At 37.3% G+C, this 14278-nt stretch overlaps 1 protein-coding gene across 1 annotated transcript; it reads right to left on the bottom strand.

Annotated features, from left to right (window-relative positions):
• Nucleotides 1-6364: 6364 nt before the first annotated feature.
• On the bottom strand, nucleotides 6365-7526 carry LOC105061212 (glutathione S-transferase F10). Its single transcript, XM_010945196.4, has 3 exons — nucleotides 7287-7526; nucleotides 7139-7187; nucleotides 6365-7061 (listed from the first exon to the last, which is right to left on the bottom strand). Exons 1-3 carry the CDS (start codon nucleotides 7434-7436, stop codon nucleotides 6595-6597), a joined length of 666 nt encoding a protein of 221 aa, XP_010943498.1. The 5' UTR covers nucleotides 7437-7526; the 3' UTR covers nucleotides 6365-6594.
• Between the last annotated feature and the right edge of the window lie 6752 nt (nucleotides 7527-14278).

Raw genomic sequence — 14278 nt, 5'->3', positions numbered from 1 at the left:
TCAATTTCTCTATTCTTGCATAAGAACTTCATTCATCATCAAGTCATTTCATAAAGATCAATATCACCATTATTGATTTGAAATCAATATCACTATTTTTTAGTCATTGAAATTCTCTTACTCAAACCCTCAACTCTTAAATATTCTAATTCTTAAAGCAAATTTTATCATTAAGTCATTCCATAATAAAAATCAATAACTCAAAATTTGATCTAAATCAAAACTATATTTTTCAATATCTCTATTCTAAGTAAATATATCAATTTTCTTTATCTAAACATTAACAACTCTTAATTAATCGATTCATTATCAAATTAAATTATAAATAACTCCAATACATCTTTTGTAGAACAATCGTCAATATCAATAGATAACCTCAATCTTTTCCATTCAGTCAGAGAAATAATAATGATCAAAAGAATTCTAACTTCAAATTTCATTATACCCTGAAGATAAATATTTGAGTATAATAATCTAAGATCAAAATCATCATTCGATAAACAATCTCAAGTTCTTTCTAGTAATTAGAGAATTATAAAATTTAATTCTAGGATAGAAAAAAAAATTTATCTCTAAATATTCTAAATCTAAAATCAAAGGTCCACTCATCCTAGAATTAGGATGCTAATTATTTTTGTAGCATAGTAGATGGAAGCACTACTTTTAAAAAGTCACATTAGGATATCTAAAATAATTCAAATTTTAAAATATTATTCTTTCTAATATCATAAATTTCTATATCAAACCATATCATCTATCATAATTTTTTAACTCAAAGGGTCAACATTCCTGACTTACTCAAAGTAGTCCAGATTACCATGCTTCCGCTGCGCACTCTGATCTAACAATCAAAATTTCTTAGCTTCATCAAAAAAATTTTTTAATCAAATTATTTCTTTATCTTATCAATAGAAAAGAATCTAAAATTTTAAATTTCAATTGAAGTCAAAGATTAACTTTCGATTCTCATTCATACTTTTACTGGTGTACAATAATCTTGATTAACCCTTGAGTCCCAATATCATATTTAAACCATCATATAGATTTACTATAATCAATATGAATCAAATCTTAATTCTCATATCACTTCAATTCGATAATTTTCAAATCAAAAATCTTTATAAGTCAAATCAACGAGAAAAATCCTTCGATGCTCCACCAAATTTGGACATAATCTGAATATATATGAATTTCAAATCATTATTTTTTTTTTCTAAAATTTCTATCATCAGGATCTTCAATATCTATTAAATATCCTTTCATAACAATCATACAAGCTTCAAAAAAATCAAATCTTCATTTAATAGTAGATTCAAATAGGGACCTCATTAACAAAAGCAAAGGAACTCCATATCAATTCCTAAATCCAAAATTTTTTTAAATTCTAAATTCACATGGATCTCTTAACCTGAGATAAATATAAATCAGATCTTTTATCTTAATCTGAAGATATCAATTTTTCATTAACAATCTCAACAATAATATCAGAAAATCTCTTGATCAACTTAGATACGAAGTCTTTATAAATTAAAATTTCATACACATCATGTAGTCTCTAAGAGACATAATAAGATCCATTATTTAGATCTAAGGATGATGATTAAAGATTCCAGTACGATGAATATTCTACAACCTCATAATCGATTTCATCAATAAGAAATAGGTTTCTTTGCAATATCCTCAAATATACATTCATCCTAATATGCCACTTTATATATAATCCACATATCAAATTCAATTTCGATAAATATTCCAATCAAGCATCATAAAAAAAAACTTTCTTAGCCCATTCTGGAATAAATTTTATCGTCAAGTCTTTATCTTGCTAATAATAGTCAGCTTCTCAACTAGAAGTAATATCATAGTATTATTCTCACATCGAATTTGAACTTACGATTCACTTGAATAATCAATGATCAAATTAATAACCATAATGCACAATAAAATTTTATATCAATCCTTTTGTGATTACTTTCGATCAAGATCTAACTAATCATATCATGATCTATAGATCATCCATCATATTTCAAACTTCATATGTCATAATCTCTTATGATCCTTTTATACATAATCTCAATGTTTAATCAAAATTTATAAATATTTCTCCCACTACAATCATTAAAGATCTACACTATAATGTCCCTGGTGTCTATCCACTTACACCCATTCTATATCTGATTCTATGTTTCATAATTCATTCACTTATGCTCTGATACCATATTAATTGTCACGCCCCCGATCCGAGATTGTGAATCGAGGGTCATGGCAACCGCCGCATACTTATAGAATACTTTTCCCATAAGCATGCAAGGCATCTCATCATGATATCTTCACAAACAGTTAAATAAATTTTTTTTTTATTCAATAATCAAACCTTGGTTCAAATAACAAATCAAAACTAAGTGTTCAAGAGAAAGTAACTGTCTGACAAAGTCAATACTAAAAACAAAACTAAAGGTCTTGAATCAATTCTGAGAAAATCCTAAATCAATGAGTTAACTCCATCTCTAATCGCTCTCCCAACCGAAATCCCGCATCATGCTAATTTTCTGATCTGTAAGAAAAATATAAAACTTATCATGAGCTATATAGCCCAGTAAGCAGTGTATACCTTTAACTGAATAATCAGGCAAATAATACTATGCATAACAAATCAATATGTAATTTCATGAAATCATATTCATACTGTCAATCATATATAAAAGTCAATTCATCATAATTTCCAATTATGCTTTTCTTCTTAAATTCATCAATTTCTTAAATTCTTCTTACCAACCATGACTATGACCAATTATCCTTGTGGCAGGGTCATAATACCGCGTATCTGCTTGCGGTGGGCTGCGAATCATCTGGCAGCCAAGTCCTTTGGAACCGCTGGTCTAACTGGCGGTTTTGTCGCTGGTCTATCTGGCGACATGTCGCTGGTCTCACTGGCGACATAAATCCTCAGGACAGTCAATTGCCAACGTATATGCCCCCATTGACGGGGTCCTCAACACAGTCAGATTGTCAATTTCATATTGTCTTTCAATTCATATATTATTTTCAAGAATAATAAAATTAATTGATATTCGAGTCAAATCAATTATAACATTCTTTGAGATCATATATCATCATAATAATTGCTCAACAAATAACTTCAATCATAAATAATTTTCTACAATTAACTTTCATCATAAATAATTTTCAATAATTATTTCAATAAATAATTTCAATCGCAAGCATGCATAAATTTATTTAATTCATAATATACCAGATAAATTAGTAAAAGTAAACACTACTTACCTCAAACGTATTCCAATAAATCCACATAATTCTATAAATTTTCTTCCAAAAATTCTGTTCGTAGATCATATCGCGATATCCCATGATCAAATATCCACAATCCTATACAGAATCAATTTCAATAATTAAAAAGAATACGAATACTATATTTCAACGGTTTGATTGGGTCCGATCATCTAATTTCATCTAATCAAAATCTAATTAGGACCTAAACGATCCAAAGTTTGACTGTCAGATCAAATCGGATTCGAAGTGATAGGACCGAGGTTTCTTCATCGATTTCATAAAATCAAGTGGAGAGAGAAAATCAGAGGAGAGAGAATTCATGAGGTACAATTCGAATTGATCAGGTGACACAATCCAACATTACGATTGGTCCAATATCTCGAGTGGTGAAATCAACATGATCAAATCAAGTCATGACTAGATCGGGATCAATGAATGATCAAATCTAAAGATTCATGGTCTGATTAAGGTGGGTGCCAGTACGCTGTCTGACAATCATAGATCAGGGTTCTTCATTAAAATCAGATCAGACTTATTAAAAGAAATTTCTTCATTCACTAATCTTTTTTTTTAGAGAGAGAATCAATCAAGAGAGAGAATATTTTAGAGAGAAAAATTCTAGAGAGAAAAAATTTTAGAGAGAGAAAATCCATCTTGAATTCTTCAGACAATATGATTCAACAAATTCTGATCGATCATATCAAATCATGCTAAAATTATCATGTGGACAATTCGATAAGATCGTGAGAAATAAAATCTAAAAATACTTGATCTGATCAAAGTGGATGTCAGTGTACCGTCCGACGATCACGGATCAAAAATCCATCACGAGGATCATTTAAATTCATCATCATTCTTCTCAAAATTCTAGAAATCTTAGGAGAGAGAATCTAGAGAGAGAATTCTAGAGAGAGAAATTAGAGAGAGAAAGTCCAATTCTAGAGAGAGAAAATACCAGTTCAGGCTGAAGAGAGAGGGAAGAGAGAGAAACTCTCTTTCTCATATTTTATTATTTATATCATTATTTATTAATTAATTTAATGATTTTTCTTTTCTTTTCTTTTCTCTCTCTCTTTTTTTTTTCTTTTCTTTTTCTTCATGGAAGAGAGAGGAGAAAAATCCTATTTATTATTATTATATTATTATTATTTTATTTTTTTTTTTCCTTTTCCTTTTTCTTTTCTTTTTCTTCTTTTTCTTTTCTTTTTCTTTTCTTTTCCTTCTTCTTCTTTTCTTTTTCTTTTCTTTTTCTTTTCCTTCTTCTTCTTCTTTTCTTCTTCTCCCGCGCCGGAACGGAGGACTCTTGGTCCTCAGGCCTTGAACGGCCGTTCGGGCCGCGGCTGCCACGGCGGAGGCCGGCGGCCGACGGGCCATCTCCTCCGATCACGGAGGAAACATGGCCGGCGATCAAATCCGATCGCCGGCGCCGGAGATTCACGGAAAAATAAGCCCAAAAAAAACAGGGGTCTTTCCCGACCCAAAAATCGGCGACGTTCATCGCCGGCCACCGCGCACAACGCACGGGAGAAAGAGGAAGGAAGAGGGAAAAAAGAGAAGAACTTACCTCGGCCTCTTGGGACCTCGTCGGAGAGAAAATACGGCGAGAACCCAACTGTGCGGCTCTTCTTCGGGAAAATCAGAGAGAAAAAGAGGGGGAAAAGAGTCGATGAATCGATTCTAAAGAGAGGGGATCTTCTTATAGGAACTCCTAGGACTCCAAAGGGTCTTAGGAGTTCGATTCTTGCTCGGATTTAGCCGGAGAAGGAGACTCCTATCGGGAGTCTTCTTCCCGGTTCTAAATTCCTCTGTTTTCTGTTTTTTTTTTTTTTTTCGTTTTGGGCTTTGATCTGCTGGGCTGAAACGGGTTTTGGGCTATAACACAGTCCATTTCGGATCTAGTTTTATGTAGGTATCTTGTACAAAGTCTTATCTATCTTACCATTACTTGGCCAGATTGATTGATCTTTTGCAATTCAACTTATAAGCTAATTTATTTATGATCTACGATGACTATATCTTACAGCACTTTCTCGTATCATTCGACAACTTAAAGGCAAGGTCCATCATAGTTTGTTGTTTCTTTTAGATTCTTCCATTGCTTTTACAGCCTTTCCAGATGTAGACCATTTGAGTTGTCTCGGTACTGGGACTCAATCACTGGTTGATTGTGTTTTCTTCGGTTCATCATCAGTATCTTGGAAATGTAAGAAGTAAAATCAAATTGCTAAGTCTTTCATTAAATCTGAATCTCGGTCTTGTTTGCTTCCTTGACATCTTACATCTTATGGAATTTGGTATGTCATGTCATGATGTCAACAACAACACTCTTTATACTAATAATACAAGTGCCATTCGAATAGTTACCAATTCTATTCACCATAATATATACAAATTAAAGATATACAGATGGACTGACATTATATTCAAAAATTTGTACAAGATAAAACTCGTGTCTCCTCTTATGATCAAATTGCAGATCTCTTCCCTAATCTACGGCATATATTGTATATATCATGTGTAGCCGATTGTATATATACAATGTATAGCAGATTTCATATACCATCGATAGCTGAGAAGATCTAGATACATAGGGGTCTGTATCCTCGTGAATGAGTATGAACTCAGCAAGTTTCTCTTTCCAAAAGTCTTCCTTCGTCCTCTCTCTATTCTCTTTTTGATATCAAAGTTTTGCTAAATTAACTACGGTTGGAACTGGAATTGAGGATATCAATTCAATATGGCTGGTTCAATGACCCAGCCCAAACTATTCAAAGTTTGGCCCTTGGTCCATCCAATATGCAACCCAATTTTCATGTTATTGTCTGTGGTCAGTTAGCTACATTGCGACGTTCATGACTGGTAAGCAATAAGGTTACAACATATTTACTGTGTTCTGCTAAGTTATGGCACTTTACAAGCAAGCAATGCGAGTATTCTCAGATAGACGATGAAATCTGTAAAAAACCAAGAAAAAGTTACTTTCAAAAAGCGACTTCAACCTTTGGATGCTATTGCGAAGGAGCTGCTTTATTACAGGTGCACCCAAATGTTTGGATATAGACCAAATAATATGATATCCATCATCCAACCACACATAATCCCACTACGAAAAACAAACCTCAGACAGGCACAGGGCCATTTGACAACTTTGTGGACTCCCAAAACAAACAAACATGAGCAAAAGCACAACGCCAAGACACACAATAAGTGAGGATCGGCACTTATTCAAACACACTGAAACAAAGCAAAAAGAGCAACCCCACAACTCCATCTCAATGCCACCAGTAGTAGCATCTCAGAACCTTATATAACCGGCGTTGGCTCCTGCTGCATCTCCACCACCCTCCGCCACGACGGGCGGCTCGATATCTCCTCCCACCACTTGCTCACCTTCTTCCTGGATGTGATCAACTGGCGACACCCGTTGTGCGACACCAAACGCTGGGTGTTGGGCAGGTGGGAGAGATCAGCAAGCGTGAACCTGTCCCCGGCAAGGAACTTGGTCTCCTGCAGCCTCTTCTCATAGATGTCGAGCACCTTGTTCAGCTTCCGTCTGCTCTGTTCGATCACCTCCTGGTCCTGCTCCAGCCCCATGAGCGGCGCAAATGCCAGGTGGAACACCAGAGCAGAGCTCGGGGGGTCGAAGCTGCGAGCCTCGGTCTGCAGCCATTGCTCGATCGATGCCCTTTCGAGCGTGCCGGTCCCCAGAAGATCTTTGTTCCCTTGGTCGACATACTTCTCCGTAATGTGTCGGCATATCTCTCTAGAGTCTGCAATCAACCCCATGTTAAGGTTGTAAAGATGCAACTGACTAATTAGCCAAGTAGCCGGTGCGTGTTTCACTTACCGACGAGGGTCATCTTCCCGTCTTCAAATGTGAGCGCTTGGCCTTGGGGCTGTAACACAGAATAGAATTGATTGGTATTTGTTATGCTTGAGTGAAAATAATGCTATGCTATATATAGGATGTATGCATGTATATTTAGAGCGATCACCTGAAGCTTGAGGTATTCAGGCAACCTTTTCTGGCCCTTGTAGGTGTCGACGCGAATGAGCTGGAACTCGACATCCTTCTCGAAGAGGCAAGCAAGCACCCTTGCAACCTCAGATGAAGTCGGGGAGCCGAACACCTTAACGCTCGCCATTGGGTGGAAACAAGGATAATGGAGCAATGCACTGCGAGTCTTCTTGGTTCCGAGTGATCTGAAGGAAGGTGGTGGAGCTGGGGGCTTTAATAGGGCTGATGGGAGGCGAAATGCCTTGCTTCACAACTAGACAATTTTAAAGGAAAAGGAAAAGAAATAAAGAAAAAGAGAAAGGGTTAAAGAGAAAGGTTAGTTCATGCCATCTTTGCATGGAATGGTCTCGGAAGCATATGAGCATATATATATATATATATATAAATATATCATGACTACAGCAGGAATCAGATGGTAGTAATGGAGGCCAATGTATCACTTTTGCTGCTTTTGGTTGGAGATTCTCCAGTGAGACCGAGAAGCTTGATCTATTTTATTGTGACAAGAAGATCTTGCACTTTCTTAAATAAGACAGAGAGAAACATATAGAATATATATATACACTTTAGCGTTGGTCATGTCACGTGAGGATTTGTGGCGTTGGAAGCAAGTGTGTCAGCGCCTGTCCAAGTTCTCTTTCCCGTGTAGCTTGGCAGGTTCATCAATATTAATCTGAACTTGCCAAGATCGGAATTTCCTTGAAGATTGCACTCCTTTTGCCATACACTGATGGAGGGTGGAGATCAACGAGAAGTCGACAAGAAATTAATACATTGACACTGACTCTTGAGTTCCCATGCATATCCATCAAGAATGCAATGGAGCTCCATACGGGTTCTTAACCATTCTTTTGGGAGACCACTCAATTGAACCTTCACCGGTGACACAGAGGACCGCCTCCTAAACTCTTCTAAGTTTATGGTTACACTATGTAAGGATAAAACATACTGCAGTTTTTGAGATTGATGATACAAATAATACTAAAGCTATTAGCGGACTCATGGTGAGGCGGGCACATGTTGAACATAAATATGAAAGCCGCTTCCGAAGTGTAATCATACGGTCGTGAGCTTACAAGTTATTCTGGAATGTAGAAAATTGCTTGGCATGGATTACCATGTGTTGCCACTGGTCTTCTGGCCAAGGTCGACCCAGTCAGAGAAAGAATGTAGTTGGCACTAAACTGTAACGGCTTGACTTGCAAAATAAATTTATGATCTAAGTTGGCTCCAATGGAGATCCTTCGATGCTCAAGTCAGAAATTAGGAAATAAAAAAAAAAGAAGCGAATGGAGACAAAAGTAAGAGCATATCTTGATGGTCCCTTCTGGCCCTCTATTTATAAGTAGGACAAAGGTACCCTAAGGATAAAAGAGAATCGGATTGTTACTTTTGCTTTATCAGATGGGATATGTCTATTATATTTTGCTTTATCTACTATGGCAAGCTATTACTGTAGATTTTGGGATTTCTCCAATTTTGCATAGTTTGCTCGATCGTGAAAGTACCTCAGTTTGCTTAAGACAAAAGATCAGCTTTGTCCAAGGTACCTAGCACATTGGCTCATTCAAGATAAATTTTTCTCCCCATATCAAATCCCCCCACTTTTGACTCCAGGCTAGAATTAGATCGAATGAAGAGAGTAGTTCAATTCACCTTTCTTAGCTTTGTGAGGGACACGTGTCACACCCTTGTTGTTCCATATAAAGCATCACACCTTTTGATTGGCTATCTATGAGAGGTTGGTCCATCCAATCAAAGCACACTAGGTGTCGGCAATCCAATAGGCCTAGCCGAACCGATGCATCATCAATGCCGTCTAAGGTATTTATAAATCGGGGCCCAGTCCCTATCATTTTTACCTTTATCATTTCACTATTCTGACATTCTGACCTCTGAGGTGGCGGGCGATTTTCGACAATGGTCCAGCTACTCCAACTTCTTCGGTGATGCTCCAGTGAGCTTCCTCAACAATCAATTCTTGAGCACCCTTGATTCAGCAATAGCTCATCCGAGTAAGTCATCTTTCGATTCTTTTCCCTTATCATGCTTGTTATTTATTATTGCTTCTTCGGACTAACTGACCTCCTTTTTTTCTTGTCTCTTTTTTTTCTTACAACTCATTCACTATCTAACCATTTTCATGAAATCGGCCAAGTTGGCAAGATTGGGAGTGGCCAAGGCTCTTTGTAGAGCTGAGGTAGCTGAAAAAAGGGCCTCCGAGGTGAAGGAGGCTGAGAAGAAGACCCGACCAAGGTTGAAGCCGAGATGAAGCATTTGAGAGATATACTTGAGAAGGCTGAGACAGAGCTTGCTTCAAGAAAGAAGAGGTGGTGGACGTCTTAGGAGAAGGTTGCCAAGGCTGAAAAGAAAGTCAAGGAGCTATCGAGGCAGATCGTCAGATGGTGGAGGCATTAGGAGCCTCCAAGGATTTCACTGAAAGAAAGGCCAACCATGCCACAAAGTCCTACATCGCTAGCCTAGGAGTATGCCGGCAGAAGGTCCTTGAGCACTTTCCCAAACTGGACTTCTCTTTCATGGATGAGGACGAAGATGATGCTGACCTTATCAAGGTTCCACCCCCCTCGTGACCCAAGGTTGCCACTGCTATACCGTCATTGCTCCAGTTGCTGAAGATGCTTTTTCCCAAGCCAAGGATGTTGCCACCCTCGAGGCTTAGAATTGTCTCATTTTGTTGGTTCTTTTCCATCTTTTCTTTTTTATGCTATATAAAGATCAGTTCAGTATTTATTGAGCAAGTTTTATAGTTGGTTATGCCAATCTTTGTCAAAATTAATGAAGTGCATCTTTTCTTCAATTCATCGTCTATATTTTCTTGGACATTGAACTATCTTACTAACCTTAAAGATATGCTTCAGTATAGTTTGATGGCTTAAGTTGTTCTTCGGTAGCATTTAGCCAAAGTTGACTCTAAGTTAGGCATCCGATCTATATAAATTGTGGCCTCATTTCACACAGATCATATTTGGATAACGACTTAATATTTCTTAGGTCAGGTAGTGTAGGCTGAGGTGTTCAGGTACTTTTTCCTTCAGGATCGAGATGTTTAGGCACTTTTCTCTTTAAGGGTTTCCTTTAGGGGCTCCCCTTCTCCGAACTATCAAGTTTCGTAGCTTGGCTCATCTCAGGATAAAAGGCTACTTTGGACTGGGTTGGTTTTGTTGATGTTTTGAGCTTTTAAGAGTCCTTTTATGGGTTACCCCTTGCTTCTCGAATGCTCAAGATTTTCAGTTTAGCCCATCTTATAAACAAAGAGCTATCCTAGAATCCTTTTATGGGTTTATCTCTCAGTTCTTGATTGTTTGAGGACTTCGATTCAGATCATCATGGATAAGATTTTAGAACTTTTGAGGATCCTCTTAAGAGATTACCTCTCGCTTCTCGAATAGTCAAGATTTTTAGCTCAGTTCATCTTATGGATGAGAGGCTATCCGAAAGTTCTCTTTTAGGGTTATCCCTCACTTCTTGGTTATCTGAGATTCTTGATTTAGTCGTTATGGATCCAGTTTGATCCATGAATTTATCTTACAAGGCTCAATGAAAGAAATTTACTTTTCATTGAAGTAAAAGGCCATTGCATGATAGTACTTCCATAGGTTTTTTAAATTCCATGTCCTATGCAATGAGATTCCATCAAGCTGTTTCAAATGATAAGTCCTAGGCCTGATAACCCTATCTACCTGATAGGGTCCTTCCCAATTTGGGTGAGCTTCCCTTGGACTCCTGATTGAGACACTTTGGCTCTTCTTAGCATCAGATCATCGACCTTGAACATTTTTTATTTAAGTCAAACATTATAGAATTAGGCTATTTTTTGTTGATAGGTTACCATTCTCATCTAATTCACTCCCGGATCTCTTCGAGTAAATCTAGATTTGTCCTAAGCTGTTCTGAATTACTTTGCTCGTCAAAGTTTTCTAGGCAGGGTGATGGGAGACTGATTTCATGAGGGATCATAGCTTCCAACCTAAAGGCAAGTTTGAAAAGGTTTCGTCGATAGAAATTTATTGGGTAGTCCAATAGGCCTAGAGCATATGAAGAAGCTCGTCCACTCAAGATCCTTTGGCCCGATCCAATCATCTTCACACCCTATAAAAGAGTTTAGTAAGTTACCTCAACCTCCCCATTAGCTTAAGAATGATCTACCAAGGTAAGATAATGGATGATGCCTAGCTCTTAAAAAAATTCGATGAATTGAGCATTGCTGAATTGTCAACTGTTATCTGTTATCAGTACACGAGGAAGGCCGAACTGACATATGATGGACTTCTAGATGAAGTCCCTTACTCTTTCTTCAATAATGCGGGCTAAAGATTTGGTCGTGACCTACTTGATGAAGTAGTCGATGATAACTAGCAGAAACTACCACTGATCTGATGCCTACAGGAAGGGATCAAGGACGTCCATTCCCCACTGTGCAAAAAGGACCAAGGGGCACCAATGGGGGTCAGTGTGCAATAGGTTGGCACTGTATACTGGCATGCCACTGACACCAGCCATATTTTCTCACCAGTATGGCAGCATCTTACTATAAGATCGGATAATAATATTCTTGCTGAAGTATCTTGTGGGCCAAAAATTTATCCTCCAATTGATTTCTACATATCCTTTCATACACTTTCCATACAAGTCAACCTCGGATGGGTGTAGGCACTTGAGGAGAGGCAAGGAGAATGACCACTTATACATCTTATCCTCATAGAGGACATAATATGGTGCTTGGTGCTTTATCTTCCGAACTTTCTTCAGGTTGGTTGGAAGCATCCCATCTTGAAAGTAGCAGACTAGGAAATCAATCCAGCTCGGCTGGGCATCAACCTATAGCACCAAATTGAGTTCCCCAATGCTAGGCTTCTTTAAGACTTCAAAAAAAATTTCTTATGTAGGTCGGCCGGTGTGGAAGTTGTAAGCTTCAATAGTAGGTTGGCATAAGAATTCTCTAATCTCGGGACCTACTGGATATCAAAATCCTCAAATGCTGAGGTTAAGTCCTTCACCTTTAACAAATATTTTATCATATTCTCCTCCTGAGCTTCATATTCACTTGGATCTAACTGACCACAAGATGTAAGTCACTACAAATCTTCAAGTATTGCACTCCTAACTCTTTCGCCATTTTGAGCCTAGTGGCTAGAGCTTCATATTCTGCCTCATTATTTTTTATTGAAAATTCAAAGCATAGGGCATATTCGGCGACATCACTCTTCGGACCAGTGAGGATAAACCTTGCTCTTGATTCAGCCGAATTAGATGACCCATCCACATGCAAGATCCAAAGCCCTTTAGATTCTTCCTTCTTTGGATTAGCTTCAACCAATTCTTCTTTGGGAATGGTATACTCTAGTATGAAGTCTATGAGCATCTGTGCTTTGATAGAAGGTCATGGTTGGAACCTCATATTGAATTTGAGAGCTTAATTGCCCATTTGACTACCCAACCCAAAGTGTGTTGTCAATGAAGTATGGTCTTCAGAGGTGGGTCAGTGGAAAACACCGTGGTGTGGGCTTGAAAATAGAAGTAGAGCTTCCTTACCGATGTAACGAGCATGAAGATCATCTTTTCAAGTCTTGAGTATCTCATGTGATACCCTAACCCAGTTCACAAAAAAAAAAAAAATTGCATGTGATGCATATGCTGAGGAAGGGACAGACTCCCAATTGGAGCCATCTTCTTCTTTGGTTTCCTTCAGAGGAAGTTCGATTTTCACTCAAAATTAAACACCGAAAGTCCTTCAAAATCTCAATTCCTCCTCAATTAGACTAATCTAGAATTTCCTTGTCTCCACCTCCAATCTTTAGTCCTTAGAGCTGATCGATCTCATCATCTTTCTTCGTTATTTTCATCTTAAACAAAATCTACTTCTGTTACTATGTTTGCTAGAAAAGTTCATCGAAGCATTGCTTGAATGAAGTAAAAGCCTCCAATCTTCTGATCAATCCATTTTTCCATCTTCTTCAACCATTAAATCAAAAATTCCATTTGAATAATTGGCAGATTTGGTTGAGGAAGAGGTCCCCTATTTTAGAAAGTCAGCCTTTGCTTTTCTTGCTTCTTCCCCTTTGACCATCGGATGATGATTATCAGCCGTGCCACCGTAGCCTTAGCCACCACTAGCCACAGTCATACCGGCGATGCTCTCTTGTTCCCAAAATAAATGAGGAGTAAGAGTCCCTTGTTCGGTTGAAAACCAGAGAAGGAAAAAAATGAAAGAAAAAAGAAGAAAAAGAAAAAAAAGAGAGAGAGATTCGCTCTATTCCCTTACTCTTCCTTCTGTCTCTCTATTCATATGCTTCTACTATTTTCTCTCTTTATAAAGTTTCGCTTTCTCTCTCTATAAGTTTCTCGCTCTAGATTGTTCTCTCTCCTAGGGTTTACAGATCATTGAGAAGATTGTTAATGAATTTGAATGACCCTAGTGAAGGGATCCTGATCTATAGTCATCGAGAAGCATGCTAGCATCCATCTCGTCTAGACCAAGTACCACTAGATTTGATCATTCATGATTTTTATTGAATCATCTATATATTAGTTAATCATGATTTAATAAAATTATTTTGCTCAGATCGATTGAGATATCAGATAGTATCACCTGATTAGTCATATTCTATCTTGTTAAATTTTTTTTTTAATATTTTCTCTCTATTTGATTTATGAATCTAATGAAGAGTCCCTAACTCTATCATTTTAAGTCTAAGTAGACTTGATAGACAAATTTTAAACCATCCTATAGGTCGAACAGCATATCCACACCATTTGAGTCTATATCGAGCATCACAAGATTCGATCTTAGCTGATCTTCATTAAATTCTTATATCTTAGTTGTCTTTGATTGATGAAGTTACTTAATCGAGTTGACCCCTAATCATAAAATGATATATTGACCTCTACTTTGGTTCTTGTCAGATACTACTAATTTGATCATACTTGATCTATGTTGAACTACCATCT

The sequence above is a fragment of the Elaeis guineensis genome, chromosome 11 (assembly GCF_000442705.2).
Source record: "Elaeis guineensis isolate ETL-2024a chromosome 11, EG11, whole genome shotgun sequence".
Lineage (NCBI taxonomy): Eukaryota > Viridiplantae > Streptophyta > Magnoliopsida > Arecales > Arecaceae > Elaeis > Elaeis guineensis.
The sequence above is the reverse complement of the archived record's forward strand: the minus strand, read 5'-3'. Positions and strand labels throughout refer to the sequence as shown.